Source organism: Etheostoma cragini, chromosome 3, assembly GCF_013103735.1.
Source record: "Etheostoma cragini isolate CJK2018 chromosome 3, CSU_Ecrag_1.0, whole genome shotgun sequence".
Taxonomy (NCBI): Eukaryota; Metazoa; Chordata; class Actinopteri; order Perciformes; family Percidae; genus Etheostoma; species Etheostoma cragini.
Window position 1 is genome coordinate 25599329 of NC_048409.1, and position 14675 is coordinate 25614003.

General features: G+C 39.1%; 1 protein-coding gene and 1 long non-coding RNA gene across 2 annotated transcripts; one reads left to right on the top strand and one right to left on the bottom strand.

Annotated features, from left to right (window-relative positions):
* The first annotated feature begins 1695 nt into the window (after positions 1-1695).
* Positions 1696-2859, top strand: LOC117942475. The gene is made up of 3 exons (XR_004656133.1): positions 1696-1826; positions 2437-2573; positions 2709-2859. It is a non-coding gene; the product is annotated as an uncharacterized LOC117942475 (long non-coding RNA).
* A 5967-nt stretch (positions 2860-8826) lies between these two features.
* On the bottom strand, positions 8827-14466 carry LOC117942470 (transcobalamin-1-like). Its single transcript, XM_034867937.1, has 5 exons — positions 14387-14466; positions 12008-12158; positions 11748-11889; positions 9014-9150; positions 8827-8929 (listed from the first exon to the last, which is right to left on the bottom strand). Exons 2-5 carry the CDS (start codon positions 12075-12077, stop codon positions 8868-8870), a joined length of 411 nt encoding a protein of 136 aa, XP_034723828.1. The 5' UTR covers positions 12078-12158; positions 14387-14466; the 3' UTR covers positions 8827-8867.
* Positions 14467-14675: the final 209 nt, after the last annotated feature.

Sequence of the window (14675 nt, forward strand, 5' to 3'; positions counted from 1 at the left end):
TCACAGGAGAATAAATATTTGAAATCCATACAGAATGCCTTAGAGCGGTATTATATTTCACATATATTTCATATATTTTTAAATTACCACTTTTGTTTTTCTATACATAAATTAAAACATTTTCACCATAAATTGGTGTAGAAAAACTCACCAGAAAGAATGCAGGAAAGGAAGTATTTAATGCTCAATCGTTTTCAATGGGAGGACCCTCCAGACCCCCCACTTCATATGTGTCCCCACCAAAGTTGAAATGAAACGTTCCACATCATAAGCCAGTTATGATTTCAACCGTAAAACCTTTGGGCTACTAGTATGTCTGTCTGGAAAGAAGTCAATGCATCAACAAAAAAAATCCAGTTTGCAAGACTGATTCATTTGATAGAGTTAATTCCCGTTTTGACGGGTGGATCTCCGAACTTAACAAAGGAAATACTTTCATTCTGAAAGTGGTTATTCCTCTAACACAGAGAAGTGTTGGTAACACGGAACATGCAGGGGTCTAGTCTGATGTTTTGAAAGTGGCTTTACTGTACTGTATGTTGGCCAGAATCCACTTTTGGGGGATGGGGGCCAAAAAATAGTGGGGGGTCTGGGTTTCCTTCCCCAGGGAAGTTTCCAGTGTCAAAGACTTCATTTCCTTTTATGCAGCAATTCATGGCTAAAATATCTTCATTTAGCCTTTGCAAAGACAAAAAGACACAAATGACATTTAAAAATATGTCTAAAATATAAGTGAAAGTATGTTGTATTAAGTGGGTTTATTGAAATCCTGGAGCTTTCTGAGTGAATATACTGAGTCTACATGTGTACCACGTACACTACACCACTGAGTCCACGCAAGCAAACAGGCGGTAGCAGTTTCATAATGAAAGTAACTTCCTCACATTGGAAAGTACAGTATTACTTGATTTATAGTTGTTTTTATGTTTTACATAAACACTTGTTTCACAAGGATGTGATGCGCTACTATATTAGAGAAGTGTCTGACCAGGAGTCCTCCCAACAGGACCAGGAGCTACTCCAATAGGAAGTATCCTCTGTTCAAATCTTAACAACCTCAACGGTAGCTGGAAAAGGTTTGAAACATTATTGTGACCCATTTGTTTTTTTTCTATTTTAAAATAATATCTAATTAAAGAATTCTCGTTTTGGTGAAGTTTTATTGCATTTTGGTGTTGTACAAAGGTCACAAATATAAGTTAAATAGGATCAGTTAAGACAAAGTCTATATTAAAAAAAAAATGATTTTCCATACTTTACATTATACCTTGACCTCATTCAAGTATTTTATGACATTTCATTTGGCTGACGCTTTCATCCAAAGCAACTAACAATTGCCAAATATGTCAGAGGTCACACACATCTGGAGCAACTAGGGGTTAAGCATCTTGCTCAGGGACACATTGGTTGATGTATTGCAGTGCGTCCCACACCAAAGGCATGTGTCAAATCCACTGTGTAATCATTACACTGCATACCCTGCATGCGCACGATTATTTATGGAGCCACTGTTAATAACGGCAGCAGCTCACAACGTGTCTTTTTACCCAGCAGCAGAAATGGAAGTGGTGCTGGTTTCTGGAATCTCAGATGCAGGCAAGCTTCAATTTTAGTCTTTCAATGGTTTTACTGAATGCTAAAAATCCTGGCCAAAGAAAAGGAGTGCAATGGATTTCCTTTTCTGTTTTTCAGTGGATGCTTATGTCCCCTTCAGTGTCCTGGTGACAAACGCCACATGATACGAAGACACACAGCACTTATGTGCTTGAGAGAGGAATCTTACTGGGTGGATTGAAAAGATTGCAGGACTGTGACAAAGACTTTATGTGAGATCATCAACCAATTCTTTTCTTTAAAGGTTTAAAATGTAACATTTCCTTGTGAAAGTGTCTAAAAACAACTTAACATATGCTTTACGTCTTGTTGAGTTGTGTTCTTCATCCCAAATGTTTCCAACAATGTTCAGAGAAATTAGTTGTTTGTAACAGTGGCTTACAATTAGTCGCCTGTCAATGGCGTCATGCAACCTTTGACCCCTCTAGCTGCTCGGACTTCCAGGAAAACACAGGAAACACCAGATGAAATATCAGAGAATGATAATTAATCCTACAATGTCTCAAAATTATACTTAGTAACGGTATGTTCTTTTTCTAATACAAAACAAGAATGTTAAGGTCTACTTAACTTTGCGCAATCTCAGATCAGCAGGTGGTGTTTTTTGTGTGTGTGTTTGTGTGTGTGTGCGTGTATGCGTGTGTGTGTGTTTCTTCACTATTTTGTTTCGCCTGCTGTTTTTTTTCATGAAACACCTTGCAACTTGGTGTTGAAAATTGCTATTCAGATATGTTTGAATGAGTTAGTATGAGAAAGAAACAACACCATTCTGGTAATAATAGCCCAAATCTTCAACAGACCATCTTCTGTGTGGTCCTGCAGGTTCACCTACACACACGATCCAAACTATGGCCCGTTCCTGCAGAGTGTGAACGGTCTGGCTGGAAATCCCGAAGAACATACCTACTGGGAGCTCCTGATCAGGAAAACCAGTGGCCAAATCATCAGACTTGATGTTGGTAAGTCAACCAAGATAGTAGTCAATGTGTCTGTCATCTGCCGTTTTATAACCAGTCAAAAACCTTGCTTGTGCTTCCTGCTCTCGCTGTAAATCAACTTAAACTATTTTAATACTGTGTGGATGTTGTTCGCAGGCATTGGATGTTACATCCCCAGTGAAAATGAGGAAATTATCCTGAACTACAACTACAAGTACTGAAAATCAAGATAATCAAAATGGGACCAGATTCAAGTGTATCACTGTGTTTTTTTATCACTTTGTATTTCATAATTATTAATTTAAAAAAAGATGCCTTGGTGTTTGTTGTTTGAGAAAATTAACTGATAGGAAATTGTTTTTCAAGTTCTATTTATGCTGATCTATTGAAACACAAAGACATAAATGCAAGACAGAATTTCTTTTAGAAAATGCACTTTGTAACCTGTTTTTTTATCACAGATATTTGTTAAAGGCAGTACTCCAGAGTCCGAGTAACAACCAGAAACAGCAAAAAAGACTGACAGTGAAAAGAAAGATTTTTTCATCTAGTTTTTATTAATTCCTTTGCACAGGTCCAATGTTTCCCAGAAAGCCACAAAATGATCTTCATCTCTCATTTTACCCGGTAACGCTAACTCTGTAATACATGTAATACAGTGGGTATTACAGCACCAGCCGGGACACTGAAAAGACCTTCACGACAGTAGGTGTGGTAAAGACACAACCGCTTTTGTCCAACGGGGCCGCGAGAATCATCACAAACTGAAAGTTCCTCATAGCCACTTTAATTTTCCCTTTAAAGGTTATTGGAGTACATTGTTAACCTGTTGAAAACAGAGGATAGAAGAATTTCAAGTAATTTATTGTTGGAATAAAGTTATAAATATGTGGTATTTGCATTTGCAAACATTTCAGCAGTGATTTGCCTTACCTGACCTTACCTGACTGGTGGCATTGTTGTCGTTTTGTATTGTTGATATAAGACAAGTGGCAAAATATTTCTAATTTATGAGATGAACACATCCTGGTTTACTGGTACAAGGGAGTGTATGTAGGCATGCTCTGACGTAAATTGTAAAAGTTAAATAAACTGAGCCTCTGTTTAGTTTTAGTTGGCATTTCCCAGCCATTGTGTAGAGTTGGCATCCTCAGAGGCTACAAACAGTTTCAATTTGGACAGCTTAATCCTTGAGTGATTGTCGTTGTGTCATTGGTTGTGGCAGTGGGTGAGTCACTGAGGTGTGCTTGTCAAATTGCTGGTATTGGGCACTTTTAAAAATTTAATTTATAAGTTTAGTGTGTTTGTGCGCATTTCTTTGTGTGTGTGTGTGTGTGTGTGTGTGTGTGTGTGTGTGTGTGTGTGTGTGTGTGTGTGTGTGTGTGTGTGTGTGTGAAGAGGTGAAGGTTGTTAGGCCGACACAGTTAGGAGTAGAAAAGACCATAGCAGGATATAGTGGTAGACAGGTGGAGGCAGGTGCAGAAAAGGGGGGGGGGGTTAACAATGGATCCTTAAATAGTGCAACAGCTTCTGGATGTGAAACTGTATGACTGATATCCCAAAGAGTCAACCAACAAAGTAAATGATATAATTAAGAGAAGAGCTAACATCTTAAAGGTTAAAGGGTAAGGATGCCATCCATGTGGACAGTGGTCACCTGCCACAATATAGAGGCTCTCTGACACACCCAGCAATCAGGTCCTTAGGGCACAGCTGGACCATACACTGCACCTAAGTGAAATGCTAAGTGACAGAGCAACAGCCCTATTGTGTGTATCCATGAGGCTTAACCAACTACTTTAGTTGAAGAGTGACATTTCTTCTTTTGGGGATGGTGTTTGAACAATTGTTCATTGTTCATGAAAGTTTGTCCCGTGTTGGAATTTCAAAAATGTATTGTGACACAGCTAGATGTCAGCCTGATGTGTGATGTTTGGTTGTTTGACATGTGGAGGAAACCTATACAAGTTAGTGAGCAATAGTCCTTTCAACAGAACTAGGTCCAGGAGCTACCACTACTACCACTACTACAGGTAGGCTTTCTCATCATATCTCCTGCACCCTTACAGGTCTGTTAGGGTAAGAGAGATATAATAAGCTCCTACAGTATATACACCTTTTTAATTATCATTTAAATTGGTGTTGGCTGATTTACCGATTTGACCGTTTTACATGTGGCGGTACAGTCGGCCTGTGTTTGACTTTGACTATTGCAGAAAGCCTAACTTCACACATTTTCATATTATTTTAATTTGCGGCAGTAGCAGTATAAAGTCTCAAAGACAGGAGCCTTCCATCTGAAGGATTGGAGCTCTGTACTGAGAGATGAATGGGATCACTGAGTTGAAAACTTGTGAAAAGCTAAAGTAACATTTAACTGTTTTGACACATGTTTCTTTAATAATTTCTTTGTCTTTATAGATAACTGTTCAGGTTCAGTCTGGTGTTCAGCAGTCAGAATGATGACCCCCGCTCTCCTGTCTGTGGCCTTGCTGCTGCTGATTCTTCCTGGGGTTCCATCAGCAGGTAAGCCTCAGAATAGCTTCAGGTTTTTTTCAAAGGTTTTTATTATTACTGAAAATTATAAAGAAATCAAAATTAAAATTAAAATCTCAGCTGTGGCATTTCTTTACCAACTCTGACTTCCTTTTTTTTTTAGCTCCCACTCTATATCCCATCCGTGTCCAGGTGAAAAACTCTTTAAACAACAGTCCCCTCAGGACTTACAACACTTCTGTGGTTTACAGAGGAATCTTGCTGGGTGGACTGACCAGACTGCAGAAGTCAAACAAAGGCTTTAGGTAATTGTACTTCTGCTGTTAGCATTAGGTCGGTGCTGTCACAGTGTTGTCATTCACCACACTTCACATATCTTATTTCACATCTCCATTTGTTTTGCTTTAGAAGCAAAGAAAAGCGCTGTTTCATCGAGGACTTCTTTAACCCTTAATAGAATTTCAGTGTATTTGAGTGTCTTTGTAAGATAAATAAAGGATTATGAATCCAAAAATAAACTTGCGCGAATGTTTCGTTTGCTTCGCAACCTTTGGACCGATCCTCTCGCCATAGTGTCATCAATAGATGAGAGCTAGCCCTTTCCAGACACAGTTTCTTCATAGCCCTTAGAAAACCAGCCGTGGAGACCGGAATTTTTGGAGCCTGTGCAGAGACGATGCACGCAACTCCAACTAAAAACTAAATACTTTCATACTTGTGTTAGTTACAGACATACAGGCGGTGATGCCTTGGGTGCTTTGGGGCTCGAGCACCTACAAGAAATACTGAGCACCCATTGAGCACCCACGTGTGCCAGACTGCCAGTAGGCTACATTACTTTAAAATTAAACATTGCAGTTGGTGCTAAGTGGAGCATCTGTCATAGTGTGATTGGTCATGTCGCCGTCAGACCCCAGCTCTATTGATTCTTAATTACCTACGAAGCTGATGGCTGTTACGCGTCAGTTTTCATCTCAAATTGCTTGGACATTTATTTCAACTTTTCATCTCTAATCCTTTCTGTATTTGTGAGAAGTTGTGCTGTCCTGAGTTGAAAGAGACTCTACGGCTTTATTATCGTGTGTTTGTGTCAGCCTCTGTCCATTTCCTAAGCTTATGAAATGCTAAATAAATTTCAGTACTTGTTTTAGAAGGGAATGCGCCAGTCAATGCATAAATTGGCAACTTGGTTACAGAGTTCATTTATTTTCCCCTTAATTGCCAACAACTAAAAGAACCCTTTTCAAAAGCCAGAAGGATCTGCCATTATTGTTATTGCATTGTTACATTTCTGTGAGATTTTATTTTCATTTAGTTCTTTATTTTGTCTTTGTAGTCATTTACCAATGTATACTTTCATGTGACATCCCTGCAGCATGCATATCCTGATAGCCCAAATAATATATAAATAAATGAGATAAATAAATGATGTATATAAATTGATTGTGAATAACAGGGTTGAGATTATACAAGCATTAATACACAAAGAGACCAGGCGGACAAAAGATGGAAAAAAAGGGCTTAGACCTCTTAGGTCAATCATCAACTTAAACTAACAACATGCATACAATCAAATGCAGCAGAATTCCCCAACAAATCATGTTGTGCTATAAAATTAAATTATGAAATTGATGGTAAGGTTTTAGTGGATTCAGCAGAATTAGTTGATTCACTGTTAGAAGAGGGGGGCATTGGTCATTAACCAAGAGTTCAATGGTAAAAAAAAAAAAAATTCAAATCAGTTTTCCTTTCCAAACTCTTCTTCTTTGCTACCATAACATGTTTAACTCCCGGTGGGCTCTCTTTCTCTCTCTCTCTCTCTCTCTCTCTCTCTCTCTCTCTCTCTCTCTCTCTCTCTCTCTCTCTCTCTCTCTCAGCTCCCTTCCCCAAGCTCTTTCTATAAATGTGCCATCATGTCTGAGTAAAGCCACAAGGAACATTAAAGTAAAAGTCACCAATACGAATCACTAATATCCCATCTCCTTGCAGGTTCACCTACACACAGGATCCAAACTACGGCCCGTTCCTACAGAGTGTGAACGGTTTGGCTGGAAGTCCAAAGAAACAGACCTACTGGGAGCTGCTGGTCAAGCCTGCAAACAACCAAACATTCAGTCCGGATGTTGGTGAGTCAACCAAGAGAACACCTTTGTATAGTATTGTATTGTATTGTATATTTGTGTAGTAACTTGTTCTTACTGAAAATGTATTATCTTGTTGCCTTTTGATTTTGTTTGCAGGTATTGGATGTTACATCCCAAATCCAAATGACCTAATCATCCTGAACTATACCAAGTACTAAAGGATGAGCAGCCGCTGGAAATCACCATGGGATCAAAGCCAGATTCAACTGTATACTTACGTATTTTACAGATTATGATTCAACTAAAATTAATTTGTGTTTCTTCTTTAGCAAAAAATAAAAGTGTGAGAAATGGCCGCTAATGTAAACTGTGCTAAATGCAGTATGAAAACCGACTGTTGATAGTACTGACTCATCCTAACTTTACCTTATATTGTTCTGCTTGTTAACCATACTTTCTTATTCCTTCTTTATGAGGGATAAGGACAACATACTAGTGTAATACACCTGCTTTGTGTGAATCTTCATGAATCAATAAACATAAATGTAAATCTTTTATAGCCTCAAATCTGTGTAAGAAAAACGCAAACTATTTTGTGCTGATGGGGTTGGCTCATGAACATCTGATGCGGTTTGCGCATTTAAACCCAGGATCCAGGGGTGCCGTTGCATCCTTTTATTTTTGTCAATGCAGAGGAATGGTTCACACTTGGTTGTGGGTTGGTGGATGGTGGAAAGAGGATTTTGTCTAAACAAATGAATATTTAAAGAAAACGTTGCTGAATAGTATTAAACAGTTAATGTTAATAAATTAGGTTCAACTCATCTTGACTTACATTAATGCATCATACATTTTTGTGCATGTTGTTGGTTTACAAAGTGAAAACTTAACAGCCCTATTGTAGTCCGTTCTTTACTTCCGTGATAAACACGCATCATTTTGCTTCACTTTGTTACCCACGTTATAATGCTCACCAAGCCTTTGAAATGGAAGTCAGAATTTGAGTCTGAAACGGCTCCATTGGGCTGCGATTGTGGGGCGTGTTTCAACCAAACCCGGAAAGAAAATGCCTCTGCACTCAGCTGGATAGACCTACAACCAGTCAGAGCAACAGAGTATGAGACGTATGCGACCTGATAAATTGAACTTTTGCTGAATCCCGTAGGAAGGACCCCAAAAACAGCTTTCCGATCAACAAATACCTTTTTTCTCTTTTTAAATGAATGCACGGTCGATATCTTTCACAACAGACAGCCATCTTGGTTGTAAAAGAATTCAACCCAAGCGCTCTTTGGTGACGTGGTTCATTAAGTTACTGTTGATCATTTGTCCATCATCATATACATAGCCTGCCCTGACATTTTGATTGGTCCAAACAGCTCTGGTTCTAGCAGAGTTGCTCCACAACGGATCAAGTCCAGACAGAACTTCCCGACCTTAAATGTTGTGGGCGGGGCTAAATTTGGCTGGCATCCAGACTTTTAGAAAACTGACACACATTGACTATTATACTGTATATTCAAAACACAAACATACTGTCAGGTGTTTATCCCTAATGTTAAGTATTCTTTAAAAACCCTTAAAATCCACACATGGAGGAATATTTTTTATTCAGACGATATTATCACTCAACATTAAACACAGGTGCCTGTTGTGTGTTTTATTTACTTATGAAATACATTGTCAAACAACACCGGCTCTGATCTCATGTTGATGTGCTGTGGCTGCTGAATCTTCACCACTTTGTGAACTTCAGGATGATTTGCTCGTTTGCACTGGGAATGTAGCATCCAATACCTGCACAAAAAGATCCACAATGTGATAGACAGTAAAACGACTACAAGAAAGACTGATCAACGGACATTTGCATAGTGGACTTACCAACATCAGGTCTTATGATTTTGCCATCTGAAGTCTTAACCAGCAGCTCCCAGTATGTATGGTCTTCATCATTTCCAGCCACTCCATTCACACTCTCCAGGTACGGGCCATAGTTTGGATCCTCTGTGTAGCTGAACCTGCAGAAAAATTGATTTGTCAATCTTAGGTGAAGTTATCTTGAACAATATGGGCTCTCATTTTTTTTTTTAAATGGCAACACGAGTAAAGAGTTGAAACCATCATCAGTATTTGTGTAGTCTTGCTTTGCCAGACCTTCCTCCACAGCGCTGTAGAGGAAGGTCTGGTTAGTCCACACAGCACTCTGAGATGGGAGATAAACATGCTCTGGTTCATTGGCATTTCTTTCTACCAATCACTAACTTGGTGTATAGGTGTTCTGAAAAAGGACTGTATATCTTTTTTTCTTTTCTCAATCATTTTTATTTGGCAACCACAACACAAATCTTTAACGTCAGATATCTATGAGTTAGGTTCATAGGTTCACTACAAGGTTCCTTACAAATGATATTGCGTTCTCCACATAAATATTAGGTTTTGTTTGGGACAGACAACTGCAGCAACTGTAGATCTCCCATATTAACCCTGATTCAGTTCACACACATAATGTAGGCGCATCATTGTGTTAATGTTAGTTGTAGTAGATGCATTTCTATCCAACAAGCTTATAACGTTACTGTACCGAATCTGACTTTTTAATTGTATTTTTTTTGGGGGGGGCCTTAAATGGGGGGGTGTTCTGACCCCCCCTGACCTCCCTGGGATTTTCAGCCTATGCAATCACAAACATCATGGGCGATGCTCAAATCCGCATGGAGCCGCTGCAGAATAGACTCGGGAAGTTTTTTTAGTTGTGTGAGAGAAAACTCAGACTGGACAGATAGTCTAGCTAGCTGTCTGGACTTACCCTGCAGAGATCTGAGGAGCAGTTAACCATAGTCCTCAGAAATCAACCGGAGTTTAGAATGCCAACAGAAAGAAAGCAGAAGGAAACGGACATTGGTGAAAAGACATGAATCTGGTGAAATTGACTGCTGCACCGGAACAATGATTGTAGTAATGATTATGAAGTGATATAGAATATTATTTATATGACTGGCTGATCAAATGATTACACTTAAACATGGGGTAGGTGTGTTAGAAAGCGTCCCAGGATGCATAGGAGCAAAAGATTTATATAGCTATTAAGTGTAATTTTACATATGTCCATGCATTAACACAGGGTTAATGTTACTGTGGTTATTTGTAGGTTACATTGTGCACCAAACAAGGCTGATCAGTGTTGCTAATGCTGCATCTCTTTGTATGTGAACTTTTAGTCACTGTTGGACAATCTTGTGTTCTTAGTTTTCTAATGCACAAACAAGGTCTTTCTATGTTTTTCATCAGACTTACAATCTGAGTTTTGGTCTAGTGCACCATTAGTCATGAGTTACACTGTGTGAGTGATGTGGTGTTTCAGATAAGCTAAATCAAAGATAACTGTTTGATAGACAATCTTATCTGAGCAACCGTACCTTTTGTTAATGAAGTCCTCCCAATTTAAAATAACTTTACAGTTTCAATCCCCATACATACAGTCAGTGGGAGACAGTGTCTAGCAGATATTTGACGATATTTGCAGCAGAATTTCTAATTTTTTTAATAATCACCTTCTTTTTTAAGATTATTTTTTTGCGTAGAGACAGTGGATAGACATGAAAGGGGGTTGACGTGCAGCAAAGAGCCGCAGGTCAGATTCAAACCCCAGGCCGCTGCAGGACTCTGCCAACATGGGGCGAACGCTCCCGCTGGGTGAGCTAGGGCCCACCCTTAAAATAATCATCTTTGTTATTTTGTTTCATAAAAGTGCATAATTTTTTCTGATGTGTTTTGGCACTTTTTATTTCAATATAGACAGAATAGACTATAGACAGCAAGATATCTGCCCAATGCGCCCATAATTGTATAAGGAGTGTGCTAAGTATTAAAAACTCTAAATCCTCCACTCAGTGTCATCCAGCTGGGATTTTGAGTTTCCATTGAGCCTTAAAGAGAAACCTGATGTGAAAAGCAGTGTTTCACTGCCCTCTTTGGTTGAAATATAAAGGTCTGCTGCCTCTTGACATCCATTAATATTCAGTCACTTTATCATCCCAAATGGGAAACTTGATATGAAGTCAGGAATGCACGATAAAAAGAAACACATTCAAACAACATATAAAAAGACAGCAATACAAACACATTAGCACAACAATGATGGTGGTTATAGTGTGGATATAAGCTCCGCTGTTCCCTCTTTGATTCAGTGTTGTAGTTTTAAAGATATTGCAGAAAAATAAATGTTATCCATATTACTGGCTAAGTGTTTGGTTACAGTTTAGCTTAGCTGTTTTATTCATTTCACAAAGTAATACAAAGAAATAATGTATGTGTAAATGTATTTCAGCTCTTCCTGTTTAAGATTTGTTCAAGGGTCTTGAGAAAGAGGGGTCCCACTCTAAAAATGCGTATTTTGTGAAAAAAAAAAAAAGTGATAAAGGGTCTAAAGGGCTTTAACTTTGAAAAAAACACATCGAAATACACCAACGAACACAATTAAACATATTTCTTCCTCCTTTCCACAAGCCCCAGTGGTTAAAAAGAATACCAGAAGTGCTGCTGCTACTTAATTCTTTTACAAATATAGATATCAATAAGTTGAGGACTGTAACTCTTTCTGATGTGATGAACTTACTTAAAGTTGGCATTGGAGTCCATGAGTCTCTTCAGTGCACCCAGCAGGATCCCTCTGTAAACCACATGAGTGCTGAACGTCACAGGAGCGCTGCCAAGCAAGCTGTTCTCCACCAACACATCAATGGGAACTGGTTCGCTTGCTGCATGATAGATGGAGGGAAGAAAACAGAAGAGAAAATTATACGATTTTTTAGATCTAGTAATAAAGAAAATCATTTGATGTGACGTGTACACAGTATGAATTATCCTGAAGCTTACTTTGAGTCCGAGCCCCAGGAAGCAGCAGCAGCAGGGCTGCAGAGAGCAGGGCGGCCATCATCGACATCATCACGGCTGAGGCTTAGCTGACTGTAAGTTCATCGGACTTCCACAAAGACTGGGATTTATTCCAGTCATCACGCTTTACATACTGGAGCAGAGATAACTCTGATTACCTTGGTTTGAAAAAGCTGATAACGTTTTCCATTGGGCTGATTCAAATGTCAACTTGAGGTTATGTTATGAGATAATGTTTGCACTGCTACGTTTGGTAACCAGTTCATTTTGCAATGAACAATGACCTTCAGTTATTCTACATCATGTGTAAAGACACTCTTCCATCACGTCTCTTTGTGATTTAATACAGTTGTTACAATGTTGGAATAAGAACCAGACGGTCATGTTTATTTTTCACATATTTAACATAATGTTTTGCTCTCAATACCATGTGGCAAGGTGAGGTGTGTTATATATAGCTCAGAGGAACCATGAAGCAAAGAAAACATAATGCAGGAAGGTTTGCTGGGAAAACTTCTAGACTTTTATTTTCAGTTTTAAAAAAAAACATCAAACACAGAGGGAACTTCTTTTTTTACGCTACTAAAATGGTTTGGTTGCTGCTCTTCAAACAAAACACCCACCTAAAGGGTGGCAGGATAGCACAGTTAGTAGAGCGGGTGCCCATGGATAGAGGTGTACTCCTCCTTAGCAGTGGCCCCAGGTTAGACTCTGACCCGCGGCACTTTGCTGCATGTCAATCCCCAGCTCTCTCCTCTTTCATGTATTCTGCTGTCCTATCAAAATAAGGGCTGAAAATGCCCCAAAAAAGTGTTATAAAAGAAACACACACACACACTACCCCAAAACTCTACTTACACATGTAGGATTAGAGCCCGCCTTTCTGGTTCAAACTGGCCAATCAGGTCTGTAACATCATCCATCATCATTTGTTAATTGATGTAGTCGCTTAAAATAAAGAAAACTTAATGACAATAGGCTAAATGTCTACTTTTATTACAGTGAGGAATCAAAATAGCAAAATAGTGAAGGAGCGGGTGCTTCCTTACAGACATTTACAGTAATATAGTTAATGTCAAATTCTCCAGTGTTGTTAGTCAGTTGCTTTGCCAGCAGAGGTCTCTGTAGACCTGTAGGACATCTCATTATAACACAAGGAAATCTAAAAGACATTTTATTGTTAATAAAATGTCTAATTTTATAAAATAAAACATTAATTTTATAGTTATAAATGAGCTTTAGCTTTTTGCTGGTCAACATATTTTGTTACCTTTGGATAGTGATGCTCTTTGGATAAGAATGCCTGAAAATAAGGAAAGAAAAGTGTTGCGCCCTCTGGCTCCATATCTCTGTTTTTTCTGACAACTTTCAGCACTCAGGCCTTCTTGAAATCAACAACCGACTACTGTTGGTTTGATGAAGGCCTGAGTGCCAAAACGTCGTCAGAATAAATAGAGATTTGCATATGGTGCCAGAGAGTGCAACGCTTTTTCTTTATTTTCAAGTCTACCTCCAGCGATCAGCACCTCACTACAACCCTGGGTGTGCGTTACTTTTTATATTATATCGGATATTCATTAGCAAGAACCAAACCATCAAGCAGATATGTTCTGAACAATTTAATAACAAATGATGATTGGAATGCGAGCCATAAAGCCGCATGCAGTCATCAGTTGACTTGACATTAACTACGTTGGGAGGAGGCTTCAGTAAGGAATCTGCCTTTAGTACCAAAGGAGAGGGAGAGAAAGAGGGTGGAAATGAGGGGTGCAGAATGCAGGACTGAATGAGATGAGAGGGTAAGGTTAGTTTTTATAAGAATACCAGTAGAGGCGTGTTTGAGGTGTGGTCCAGCTCCTGAAACCATGCTAGGTTGCAAGTAATGCAGTAATTGCAAAGTAAAGTTTATTTTACCTGAACCTGATATTGATAGACTCTGAAAACCGACCAGATATTAACTGAATTTGTAATAATGAAGAATTCAAAAGTCACAAATAGACGGCCTCTAGCTTATACAGTATTACTGATGCACTCAACACTGATGGAGTCAAAGTACTGTAAGAGTGCCCGAATTGCAAACTGCAGGACCGTGATCATTGTCAAGCAGTACAATTATTTCTGGTGGTGTGGTTGTACTCTGGAGGCTCTCAGTCATTAGTGTGGGAGTAGTAACTGAGAGCATTCCACCTCCAAAAAGACGGCATCTGCTCAGCTGAGCAAAGATGAGATTGTTTATCCAAGCCTGGCTTTGAATGTGACAGAGAATGTGCACGTGACAGCAGCCAGGTGCCAGGTGTAGTTTTCCTCCTCAAACTTGTTCTTTAAAGGGATGAATCACAGACCGATTTAGGTCTTCTCCACCTTCTGGACTAGGTCATGCCTGCCAACTTCCTCCAGACCACAGTAGAATTACTTTTATTCTCCAACAGTAGGGAGATTTTGAACCACAAACTAAGAACTCCTTCTTTGGAAGAAAAAAACTACAACACTCGACCCACTTACTGCTGAAAGGGTTGGGTGTTGCTTTCAGTGGCTGTTGACAAAGGAGATCAATTGAGAGATATGTAATGCAGCAAGAAGTTTCATAGTAATGGAACTGGTCATGTATCCAGTGTGTCATCAGGGCTTCTCCATCTGTTGCCTAAACCTG